Genomic DNA, 13,948 nt, shown 5'->3' with positions numbered 1-13,948 from the left:
ACAGTATTTTTTTTTTGTTTTTTTTTTATAACATATTTTTCAATTGCTGCATATGTGCATATAAAATCTATACATAATTTATTTTGGACTGGTTTTTATCGTTTTATAATTATTTTTATATAATTACAAATTATATATTATATGTGTGTGTGTGTATATTTATAAAAATGTATATATGTAAGTATATTCCAATTATTTAACATTTGTTCCTTTTTTGACAAATGTTCTTTTTTTGAGTTGCGTATGTTGTTTTTTTTTTTTTTTTAATTTTTGTGTTTTATGTTATGTTGCACTATTATATGTTGCACCAGCTGCCCCCTGCACCCGTAACTTAAGCTATTATTTCATACGATTAATGACTAAATCCGCGACCACTTGCAGACCCTTCTGGTATGGCGACTCGGTCAGCTCCTGCGCCAATCGTATCGCTTCGATGCAGTGTTTCTTGGCCAAGAAGCGCGTCTGTTCGAGTCCGTGCGATTTGTGGACTAGTTCGAAGGCACGTTCAACATCGCCGGGTTCGCTGAAACGGCGCATTATCATCGGATTGAGTTCGGGATACTGTCGGAGAGAAGAGAGTTAAATTTTATTATAATACAATTGCTATTTTCTGTTTATATTGATATTACTAGAAGTGTATATGTTTTATTATGCGGCTATTAAGCAAAACACCAATTTTATAGACTACATGTAACTAGAAGAACAAAAAAAAACAACAAAACTAAAATAAAGCAATATTTTTCCCAGTATATGCGTTCAGCATCTGTCAATTAATATATATTTCTTTTATTTCCCTCATACGAGCGTAATATCAGCGAGTTTACATACATATTATTACCATATTGGGTGTGAAACTTTGCTAAAATGTATACTTCGCCTAAAGGTAGGCATCATTTTGATTATTTTCAGGAATAAAACGATAGCAGTACTTTGAAAAGCGGAATACCACCAATCACTAGCAAATCGTAAAACTTAATATTTAATATTAAAATATTTTATATACTCTAGAATTTGCCGAGTAGCTTACTAATATAGACTTGATGAGTTAAAAGATTAAAGAAAAAAGTATTTTTAATACGATTTAAGACCTTGTCAACTATAATGAATTTATTTTGTTCTCTACAACATATTTTTTTGCTGAAACAAATTTGGAAACTTCAGCCAAAATACAAGATTCGCCTAAAGGTAGGCAACACTTTTATTATTTGCAGCAATAAAATGGTAGTATGCAAAGTACGTAATACGAAATATTATCATTCACCACCGAAACGTAAAACTAATTTAAAGGATTTCAAATACTTTAGAATTGACAGAAGTTTATAACTAATATGGACTTGGTTAGGTTTAAAAATTAAAAAAATATATAAAAAATGTTTAATATGCCTAAATCCTTGTCAACTATAATGAATTTATTTTCCACAACATATTTCCTTGATCAACTATTGGGTGGGAAACTTGGCTAAAATATAAGTTTAGCCTAAAGGTAGGCAATGATTTTCAAAACTACAGAATAAGTCAAAATTTACCACTATTCTTGCTTCGGTTAGATGCGGGAAGTAAAAAATCAATATTTTCACAAAAGTAAACTGGTATATAATCGCGTAAGCGGTGTCTACGCCAGTAAAGAAAAAGAAGAATTTGGTATAAGGAAGTATAACCGTTAACTGGCATAAAAATTAACAATTAATAAACTAGTTGAACTGGTATAATAAATAATAAATAAACTGGTATAAATATTTTTAATATTTAATAAAATAGTATACACCCATTTTTATCAACAGACTATCTTAATCACAAAACCATTATTACATAGACGCAAAAAATACTAATTTCATGATTTAGGGCGTGGAACTTCGCTACAACTTATGCTTCGCTTACAGATAGGCTCTGTTTTGCGGCAAAAAATCCTTTTGTTCCTTAATAAAGAGTTAATTTTAACTTAAGCCAACGCCAAATTAGAACAATTTCAAATTTAAAGTAATATTCACACCAGCGAATAAAATCCTCCCGAAGCGTCATAACATTTTCCACAGAACACACCGTAATCCGCCACAAACATAAGTGATATACCTAAAGCGCCTAAAAGCAGACAATTTTGGCGGCAATTCAGTGGGAGGACTCGATTTCGATAAAGCGACAACAATGAATAAGCGCAGTCCAGCCATCAAGCAAACAATGGTACGACCGGAAGCGGCGCTTAACCACAAAAACACGACAAACTCACAGGCATATTGAGGTGCACAATAATTGACGCTCTGATCAAATGTATAACTACACCCATTGAGCGCCTCCAAGTACAGAAATCATAGATTAAACTGAACCATTTCACACCGAATGAGTGACACCCAACAATGCTCTAACAGACATTGTCATTGTGAGCGATGCGCCACCGGTGTTATTCCATTTTTATAACTGTCGCAGCGCACCTGTCACAACCGTCACAAATGTCAACGGTTGGCACGTACACATACCCACACACACATGCGCGCAATTCGTTTGACGCATAACACAAGTCGCTCCTGCCACTCCACTGCCTCGCTTCTATGCGGCGCTCACCGGCTGCGGATTAACAACCGCCTCACGTCCAAACAAATTGCTTCGCATATCAATTTTCGAAAAACTATTTATTGCGTTGCGTGGTGAGTGGCACAGCAGAGTGTTAGCCCCGTAATTAGTGCCAAAGGAGGCAAGGCAGATTTTGTGGCGGTGTTAAAGGGGTGTTGCTGCAAAATTCCTTAATATATGTACATATGATGCCAACTAAGTAGCTTTATGATGCACTGCTGGTTTTGGATTTGCGTAGCATCGGTTTTTGTTTTTTTGTTTCGAGTAAATAGGTATGCACATATTTGATTTAAATTTGAGTCATTGCTATTTTAATGCTTTATTATCTGTTTCAACTTGAATTGCATTTAAAGTGCCGCAATGCCTTGTAGGAATTTCTTTTTGTGCGTGTGAGAGAGAATATCATACGATTGGGTTATGTTATGTTGATCGCCGTTAGTAACAGATGACATCATTATTTTACTAACAGTTGTATGTTGAGCACAGATTAACTGACTGTTATTAACAGCTTTTAACCATGAATTGTCAAAATTGTGAGAAAATGTGTGTGAAAGATTTAATGTGACCTTTTTCTTTTCGAAAGTTTTCTGCACTGAACTGTAAAAATGCTTAAACAGTTTCAGCTGATCTTTAATTACAGAACTGAATTTGATTACAGGTAAGAGCTATACCGTTTGCACTTCTTTATTATATTATATTTTTTTTTCAATTAAAATGTTCTAACAGAAAACTGGTTACAGGCAATGAAAAGTGAATCATAACCGAGTCGCAGTGAGGCGGCACAAACGGTGCCTAAGCCAGGACTGGCGGTTATAGCCTTGACAGACAGCAGCGTCAATCCGGATTAACTGCGTACTCAGTCAGATCTAAATTTGTAGTTGACAGACGGCAGCTATGCGAGTTTGAAACTCTCGTACACAGCTAATTGTCATTTTTGTAATATTTTCAATAAAAAATAGATAGAAGATAAACATTGCGGTTGGTAGCCGACCAATTTTTACAAAACTATTTTTTATTACAAAAAAAATTATTTTTAAAACTGCATCATAACATAACATCATGACATAAAACGTATTGTTTTATTATTGAAAATTTGAAAAAGTGCTGTCAGAGTTGCTCGTTTTTTATTCACAATAGATAAAAATTGGCCATTTTTAACAATTTTGCCAACGAAAATGCAGCTAACCCTCTAAAATTTTGAGGATTAAATGGGAGTTAGCAACGGAGTTATGATCACTAACTCCTGAATTAATCCGGATTAACACTGCCGTCTATCAATGCTATTAGGAAGCTCTTGCTATGTGTTTGTTAGCATTGACAGGCAATCATCTGCTATGAGCGGCTCCCCTACTGCAAAACTCTTAGCTCGCACTTATGCTGTCAACAATTGGATTGTATGAAGGAATCAATAGCCCAGAAGCGGAGAGCTTTGGTCACTAGGAGAGGGATTAAACATCGATAGGTAATCACAAGAAGTTCAGCGAGCTTCGTTGTGTCACATTAGATATAAAGAGGTTAGGACCGGTAGACCCATTTCATATACTTGTAGCACGAGGCCATTTTGTGTGAATTCTTATTTAATGTGTGACGGAGGTTTTGACATTTTCATCAATTTTTAGTATCAAAACACAACATACCATTGAAAACAGGAAGATAAGATTTCATTAGGATATCTTCTAAACTGACTAATATACTATATATAAATATATGGTATAAAATCGGCTGAAATGCCGGAGATCATGGTCATCAATCAATGAAGCATTTGGAAAGGTATTAAGAAAATTATACAATTTTTGGTTCAGTACATCAACTAAACAACCAAAACATATTCTAACTTATACTTATAACTGGATCGAGTATAAACTACAGGCTAGTAATTGGTTGTCTCAAGCTTAACATCATCTTAAAATCTTTTTCTTCGCAAATGAAGATCGATAGAGGCTACTAGGCCTCCTCTACCTCCCGTATGCTTACATACTACATTCTACACACTACAATTTTATTGCGTACAAATTAAACGTCATAAATCTTAGCACTCACCGCAACACTGTATTTATGTACATATGTATGTATAGAAATATGTGCAATGAGACAATAAACGCATTTAAGTGCAATAAAGTGCAAAATTCAACGATCAATATGCGTCTGACAAGCCGAGCTAGAGAACATAAGGAACTGTCTTATGGCGAGCATGAATGCAACCGCGCAAAAGTGCATAATTAAGTGTTTATGTCGAGATTTATTTGACTAGCAGCAGCATTAATCCGTCATTTATTTGACACTTGTATGCAACGCGTTGCGGCTCATAAAACGAAGGCGTGTTGCATGCACTTTCGAGAGAGTGTATTGAGGGAACGGGAGCTGAATAAATGCTCTGATGTTATCACGCAATAAACATGCCTTGTTGTTGCCAAATTCTTGCATATAAAACGCGTAGAAATAAGAAATAAGGAAGTGCCATTTATAGCGCGACATTGAGATTGATGTGCGTTCAAATATTTGCTTTTTAGTTGTTTGTGCAATTTCGAATTAAGCAAATGAAATTACTCGGGGGTTGTGATCATTACGAAAATCGTGATGGTGTGCATTTCGAAAAAATGTGTGTATGTCTTTTGAAAAAATTATATCAAAGTAATATCTGCTAGTTAATAGGAATCTCACCTTTTCGCATGCGAAGAGCACCGGCGCTGTGGCGAGGCCCAACTTCAGATCGGCTGCCGTTGGTTTACCCATTGTTTCGGCGGTTGAGACAAAGTCCAGCATATCGTCGACCAGTTGAAACGCTAAGCCCACATTACGTCCATATTGGAATGCCAATTCGGCGATGTTTTCATCTGCATCAGCGATTACAGCCGTCTGTAGGTAAACAAATACATAAAATTAAACATTAAATATAAACAATAAATGTTTGAAAGCAAATGTAAATCAGAGAATTTCCATAACAAAAATTTCATATTTTGAAAATTAAAACCAAAAAACCAAATAAAAATAAAAATAATTAAAAAATATTTAAATAAAAACTAAAAATATTAAAATAAAAACAATATTAATAATTTATTAAAATAAACAAAAAATTAAAATAGCATTAATTAGTTATTTAAATAAATAAAGAATCAATTAAATATTAAATAAATGAAACAAAAAAAATTAAATGAAATAAAAAAATTCACCACAGCACAAAAAGCAAGTATAAACTGCAAATTCGGTTGTTTATTACAAAAATTTTTTTTTTTTTCAATGATGGCCTACGCTTGACTGCAACGTCGGTATTTTCGTTACTAGTTTCGCTACATTTCAAGTGCTTGTTCAAGCAACGATTTACCAAACTGCAGTGTAAATATGTGTACGGTATATACATATGTATATGTGTGTGCAAGCACTTGTGATCACCGCTTTGTTGCCTTCTGCATGCAATTTTTTAGTGGCTATAGCGCCGAGTTTACCGCTTGCCCGCGACCCTTGCAATATACTTACCGCTTTCAGCGCGTTCGCTATGAGCGAGGCCGTCTTCCTGTATGTCTTCGTTAAATAGTGCGCGAATCGTTCATTTTCAGTTTCCTTTGAACCAAGTTGCATGAATTCGCCTTGAACCAGATCGGTTAAAATCTACAGAAAGGTAACAAGGTGAATAAGTGAAAATGTGTGCAGCTTTCGATTGTACATATGTGCAAATTATGTACATTTTAAAATATATAAAAAAAAGGATGGTGTGTTTGCAGTAATTATTAGTATGATAGTGAAATATAGTTATATTAGATATTGAAAAAAAATATTTACTAATTAAAAATAGTTAGTTATATTGGATATTGAAAAAAATTATAATATTTAAATAATAATATTAATTTAATATTAATTAAAAAATAATAATAATAAATAAAACAAAATATTATTTTCTGTGATACTAAGTAAAATTAAAAAAAAAATGAACTATTTTTATTTAAAAAAAAAAATATTTCTTTAGTATTGTACTTTAAATATCCATAAACATATTTTTATTTTATTTAAAGAATATAATAAATAAATATATAATATTAAAAACTTTATAATAAAAATATTTCGTTTTTATTTAAAAAAATATGGCTATTTCTTAGATATTTAAAATAAAATATTGAAAAAACTATTTTTTTGGGTTAAATAAAAAATACATATTTCTTAAATTTATAATTAAAATCTATCCTTTAAGTAAAAATATTTTGAAATTTTTTTAATTATATTTTTTAATTTTATAAATCTTTTAAAAAAATATGTAAATGATAATAAAAAAACTTTTGTCTGGGACATAAAAAAATATTAATATATATTTTCAAACATCTATTTTTATTTAAAAGAAAAAAATTCTTTTTAATATTTTATTTTAAATAAACAATTTTCTTATTTAATAATATAATAAAAAATTATAATAAAACATATTGTTATTTCTTGGATATTATAAAATAATAATAAAACAAATTTACAAACAAAAAAAAATTATTTAAAGAATAAATATTCTGTTTTAATAAACTTAAAATATTACAATTTAACATATTTTTATTTTTATTTAAAAAATATTGTTATTTCTTGGATATTTAAAATAAAATAATAAAATAAATTTACAAAAAAATATATATTTCAGTACTTCATTTTAAATAAAAATATTTTTATTTTATGTAAAAAATATAATAAAAATAATTTATAATAAAACATTTTTTATTTTTATTTTGCTTTAAAAGATATTGTTATTTCTTGGATATTAAAATAAAATAGTAAAAAAATAATTCATGTTCAAATAGAATTTTTTTAATTTTATAAATATAAAAAAATGTCAAAAAATAATATAATTTATAAAGGAATATTGGTTTCTTGGATATTAAAAAAATAGTGTTATTCTTATTTATACAAAAATATTTTTTAATATTGTATTTAAATAAAAATATGTTTATTTTTATTTAAAAAATGCTTTTATTTCTTAAATACTGTAAAATACAATATAAAAAATATAATTAATTTATACAAAAATAAATTTTTTTAATTTTTAAATAATTGTTTAAAAAGAATATAAAAATATAAAAAAAAAAGAATTATTAAAAAATATAATAAAGAAATGTATTATAACAAATTTTTTTAATTTGCAATAAAAATAGTTTTATTTAAAAAAAATACTAATTTTCTTTGATATTTAAAATTAAATATTAAAAAAAACTGTTTAAATAAAAATATTATTTTAATTTTTGTTTGTAATTTTTCTTTAATTTTCTTTAATTTTTTTAAGTTTTTTAAATTGTTTTAAGGTAATAAATATTAAAAAAAAAATAATTTTTCTTGGATATTTAAAATAAAATATTAAAAAAATTTAATTCCCAAAGTTCTACATGTTGAAAACAGTATGAACGTGTGGTCAACGTATTCAAATAAATGATAATTTTATTAACATACTAACAACATTAATGAAAGGAGTTCTCATTTATATTGCATTAACGACTGAAATAACCACAAAATTCAAAGGCATTATTAACAATTACATAAAAATCTACAACAGTTTCATTGCCACTGTAGTGCATACATACTTACAATTAATTCGAAGATTCAAAATTGCAATATACTCCACTCAACGAGTGGAAGTGGGTTAATGAGCACAAATTAACTGTTTATTAGCATATTTACAAGTACATAGAAATCCAATGAGTCACATTACAACAAATATTTGAATATTTGTGTAGCTGTGTGTGTAGAATTAAGCAATTAGCAGAGTAATTAAAACTATAACTTCATTATATGCGGTACAACAAAAGTGCACAACAACAACAATAACAAATTAACAAGCACAAACTCATTACAACGTGTCCGAATTCGCCAAGCCACACGCCAACTGAGCAAGGGCGTGGCGGCTACTACCCACTTGGAGGCGAGTGCGTAGAAACTTTAATGCCAAACCATCATAAATCTAAATTTGTAAATATATACTTACAAAAATATTACAAGTGCATGTAAGCAAGATTATTTGCACATTACTACAGGCGTAAGTGTTGCATGCACACGCCAAAATGCAGCAAGAGCGCTTAGGCTGCAATCAATTTTTATTGTCTTCGCCTTGAAATAGAAAAAGTTCGAAGACAAAACGCAACGCACGCAAAAACACTTAAGTAGCTGGGTTCTCCTGCAATTGGTGGAAGAACAAGGTTCAACGGGGCATAAACTTGCACGCATGTACAGACATGGTCATTGCAATGGACACCACACAACTAGTAGGTGTAATTGAGCGCTTCAAGTTCATGTGGAATGAAAAGCAGCCTAAGCTTCGTCTGTTTGCTCAACGCAATAACTTTTTTTATTAATATTTGTTTAACAAATTTTGAATATCGTGGCATTGTGCCTACTTAAATGACTGTATGTGTATTCAAAGTTTTAGTATGCTAAGTATTTTATTTGCCAGCAATGCATTTCAATGCTGTTTACAAACTTTTAGATGCCACTGTAAGTTTTAAATGCAAAAGTTCGCAACACTTCGCTGTAAGTTCTGACAAAAACATAGCTAGCTGTCACCCACGAGTGGAGAGAACACGTTAGGGAGCGTACAAGAATAAGTGGATCGATTTTTTTTATTATTTTTAGGGGAGGTACTAACACTAAATTTGGGCGCAAAAAATAGCGCTTAATGAAATTAAAATTCTAGACGAAAAAAACGCATAACAGAGATATATGAAATTAACGATTTTAAATGATAAGAGTTCAAATTCTCCAACGAAACATATTAATAAAGTCAACAAAATTTGTTTATTCATCCTTTTTTGTCTGTCTATTCTTCTCTGTCTGAAGTTTTTTCATGGAATAAATGGACAACTTTTAACACCAGGGTCTTCTCTGGGATGTGTGTATTATTTTCGTGATGCCAGTATTAGACCATCAGTTTTTCTGCCTACCAGGGATTTTCTCTACTATATAATGATTATTGTCATGTTTTGAAAATTTTTTTTACACTAGATGAGGTATAAAATAAAACTACGGCGCCAAAATGTAGGCAACATATTGAATTCATGCCGAGTTATTACATACATCAAGAGGTTCTCCAACGAAACATATTAATAAAGTCAACAAAATTCGTTTATTCATCCTTTTTTGTCTGTCTATTCTTCTCTGTCTGAAGTTTTTTCATGGAATAAATGCAGAACTTTTAACACCATGATCTTCTCTGGGATGTGTGTAGTATTTTCGTGTTGCCAGTATTAGACCATCAGTTGGTTTTTTCCGCCTACCAGGGATTTTCTCTACTATATAATGATTATTGTCATGTTGTGAAAGTTTTTTTTTACACTAGATGAGGTATAAAATAAAACTACGGCGCCAAAATGTAGGCAACATATTGAATTCATGCCGAGTTATAACATACATCAAGAGGTGTAGGCAACTGATAATATATTTTTTTTTGTATAACATGTGCTAAAAAATTAATTGTCATGTTGTAAAAGTCCGCTTAAAACAGGTGGCATATAAAATGAAAACTACGGCGCCAAAATGTAGGCAATGTTTTGAACTTAACCCGAATTCTTTGCACACATTAAGAGGTGTAGGTGTGTATTTCTAAGATATTTTTAGGTTCAAATAATTTGGAAAGCGGATGCTTAAAACTTCAAAGTTTTAGTATGCTAAACACTAAGCTTTTAAGGATTTATATGCAGTAGCGAGCCCGACAAACCACGTTTATTGCGAATTTTTATTTGTAGAGACATTTATTTAATAAGCCTATACAAAATATATATTTATAGTATCTAAAATAAGTTTTAAATTATTTTAAACCTGAATTGGTGATGTTGTCACTTAATTAAAAAAATATTAAAATAATTCCATTTTATAATTGATTGATAATTGGTATATAGAAGTGGAATAAATATCTTTATAAAAAATATCTTTACAATAAAAGTCTTGTGCGTTATTTTAAATATTAAAAAAGCGTCTAAACTTTTTAAAGTATTGATTACAATGAAATAACTGAAAAAATATGTATATATACCTATCAGTTTATTTTATGTGGATATTTTTCCTTAATTCGATTTATTCATTAATAAACTGGCACAGCATTAAGAAAACAAATTAAAAGAAAATAAAAAAAGTAATGAATTATTTATTAAACACAACAACTGTCAATTAAATGTATTTTCCTACGTGTTTCTGTAGATTACTTTTTGCTCTTTTACAAAACGCTTCCTTTATAAATAAAGCGCTTATCTTAACATTTGCCGCACATGGAATTTATATCATAAACAAATCACAGGCAATTCACACAGCATTTTAATAGCTTGCAGCTTGTTTATAGCTGTGCAACTATTTGCAGATAAACATACATATGAAGCTATTTAAATAATTTATATATATATGTATATATAATATATATTATATGATAGCACGGCTTCACAGAGCAAATACCCTTTAAATCACAGAAAGCGATCAAGCGTAAGTTAAACAGTAGCATTCTAAGCTTTACGTGAGCAGCATGAAATCAATCAAGCAAATATCTTTTGCCACTGTTTTGAGGAGGGTGAGCTGTTTTTATTAGATATATGCTGAAATATACACAAATAAATGTGTATATGAGCGCCGTTATACCATGAACAAATATAGCAATAGATGAACATATATTTCTTAAAAAACAAAAACGAAAACAACTGCGAAAAAAATGCGAAAACTAAACAGTTAAATAGCGAAAACTACAAATAAAATTAAAAATTGTAAACAAATAAGAAATCATAAGTTATTTAAGTGATTTTTTTGGAAAGTCCGTTTCTCAATTAACATGCCAACAATGTCGCTTTCCGTTGTCAATGCGAGCATAACCACGCCTAAAATTGTGGCCAGACGTAGCGAAGAAATTAGAAATTTATTTGTTAAAAAGCAAAAAGGTTTCTTACCTACAATATTCAAATTAAAAAAAAATAATAATGGGAAATAAAAATGTATTTATCAAAATTATGAGAGCAGAAAGCATTTAGAAGAAATTTGAATTCCGTAAAAGTTGCAAGCAGAGAGCACCTTTTTGTAAAAAATATTTTACGAAATATGAAAGCAAAAAATATCCTGAAAAATATTTGCAAAATATTCACCAGCAGTTCCGGTTGCTGATATGATATGCAATAAATATTATTATAATAAAATGATTAATAAAGTGAAAATATTACTTGTAAATAAAAGCGAAAATGTTATTATCGGTATATGAATCGAAGTCAATGTACTTGAGCTGTAATTTTGAACATTATTGACTAATTTTCTATTTGGCATTTTCAAAAATATAATTGTTATTAACACATGCACTGAAAAGTATTATTTTTATTTATGAATTGTTTTGACTTTCAACATAAATATTGAGTTATAAACAAACCTATATTCTAAGTTGGATCAAACTGAACACAGTATGCTAATTTTGGTTACAATCAGTTTAGTAGTTTAGGAGTTTATCCCGGACAAAAGGTGGTACGTAATTCTTATACGTGCAAAACATATTTATTTTCACAAATTTGTATTGAGATAAAAAAAATGTTAGGATTTGCGTACCTAATAACAAAATTCCCGCGGTGCTTCTACGAATTTCCGTTTAGATATGAAATAAGAATGTTTATTTTTTGCGTGGACAATTTCTGGGATAGTTATGAGAATAAAATGAAGATTTAAATTACATTTAACACCTTTTAATAGTCAAATCATATATGTATGCATATACAAGCATACCCAAATATATAAGCACAGACGCTCATACATATATATACTTGTTTGCAGAAGAAATAATCGACTCAGAGTACTTTGGCTGGGGATTTACCAATTTAATTTATGCTGTTCTAGGTATGTACAAGCAAAGAAAAAATAAAAGCCTATACGCAGCTGTGTAGGAGACACATATCCATAATTTCTACGTAGACGGTTATATAAGAAGTAGAAAGATCACTTTGAGAGAATGAACTTTAAAGTCAAAAGGGTTGTCATATTTACTTAACTCGTCAGTTAACGAAGTTTGAATTTAGTGTGCAAGCTTGCAAACTGGATACAAAAATAGCAAATGCTAATTTTTCCAAAATCGAAGACTGTTACTTGTCATATGACTGATTAGTCCAAAGAAAAAACAAGAAATATGATTCGGAAATTAATTTAGAGATATAAGATTTCATTTAAGAGATGTTTCTTATGGATTCAGATCATTTTTTTCTTCTGCCTATCTTTTTTTTATATTTCACTATTATGATGACGGATAAATTTGTAAAGTTTTGAGAACAAGACGTACAGAACTTTGGGAGACTACTCGAATGCTGGAATGATGGCGTATAGGGCAACACTAAAATATGAATATTCAAAAATCAAAATATTTTAGTTTAACTTAGTTTGGAAAGCCCAATAAAAAGCATCACCACTAGGAAAGGAACTATAACATACTGCTAAGTGCTCGAAATGATCCCTAAAATCATATAAATTATTGACGCTGAAAATCTTTCATGGTATAGTGCTTTAATGAGACCTATCAGAAAATAGCTAACAAATACTAAAACTTAAATATTTTTTTTAAATAATCAATTATCGCCAAAAATTTAATCGTAATACATCGTTTATGAACATAATTTATGGTTTTATTTATGAATGAATTGTGATGTTTATCCAAACATGAACTTTGAACTCGACAGCATTCGACCAAGACTATCAAAAATTATTTATGCCACTACAAAAACAACAAGTATCACATTTTCAACATTTATGAGTCTATAATTAATTTCAGCGCACGTGTCTCACTCAATTTTTTCCGTAAATATTGAAAAATTAGCCTATAACCGATAATATTTGATAGACCAGGGCCAAGATAAAGTGGTCCTATTTTCTTGTAACACATCTATGTATTTGAAAAAACTTTGGGTTTAAACTTGTTTAAAGTATAAATAATTAAATAAAAATAAAATAAATAAATAATATAAAATTTTTCCGATATTTATCGATAATTTTATATATATCGATAACATCATATTTATCGAAAACTTTAGATTAATCGATAAATTTGTATTTGTCGATAACTTTAGATTAATCGATAAAATTATATTTACCGATAAATTTACAATTACCAATAATACATATATGTAACTATCGATAACTATGCGATTTTCGATAAAACTATATTGACCTAGCGCATTACATTTAACAATAATACAACGTTTGTCGGTAATATAACATTTAACCGATGTTTAATAGACCAGGGCTTGTGATATAGTGGTCCGAATTTCTTGTTTAATAACACCGAGTATTTGAGCAAAACTTTGAGTTTAATTTTGTATAATGTCCGTGTATCGATATACCTATATTTTTTTCGATAATTTTATATTTATCGATAACACCATAGTTATCGATAACTTTTTTCATCGTAATTATCATTATTATATTTATC

At 29.6% G+C, this 13,948-nt stretch overlaps 1 protein-coding gene across 2 annotated transcripts in view; it reads right to left on the bottom strand.

The window, feature by feature from the left end:
• Positions 1–249: 249 nt before the first annotated feature.
• Positions 250–13,948, bottom strand: part of LOC120779779 (all trans-polyprenyl-diphosphate synthase PDSS1) — an 84,125-nt gene continuing 70,426 nt past the window's right edge. Inside the window, exons 6-8 of one of the 2 annotated variants that reach the window (XM_040112156.1) lie at positions 6,040–6,171; positions 5,227–5,421; positions 250–561 (exon numbers count right to left, since the gene is read on the bottom strand). In XM_040112156.1, the coding sequence (XP_039968090.1) occupies positions 340–561; positions 5,227–5,421; positions 6,040–6,171 (549 nt within the window). In that variant the 3' untranslated portion in view covers positions 250–339. The remainder of the gene's footprint in view (positions 562–5,226; positions 5,422–6,039; positions 6,172–13,948) is intronic. The other variant, XM_040112160.1, reaches the window with a different exon arrangement.

This window comes from Bactrocera tryoni, chromosome 1 (genome assembly GCF_016617805.1).
Source record: "Bactrocera tryoni isolate S06 chromosome 1, CSIRO_BtryS06_freeze2, whole genome shotgun sequence".
Classification (NCBI taxonomy): Eukaryota; Metazoa; Arthropoda; class Insecta; order Diptera; family Tephritidae; genus Bactrocera; species Bactrocera tryoni.
This window is presented reverse-complemented; position numbering and strand designations above follow the sequence as displayed.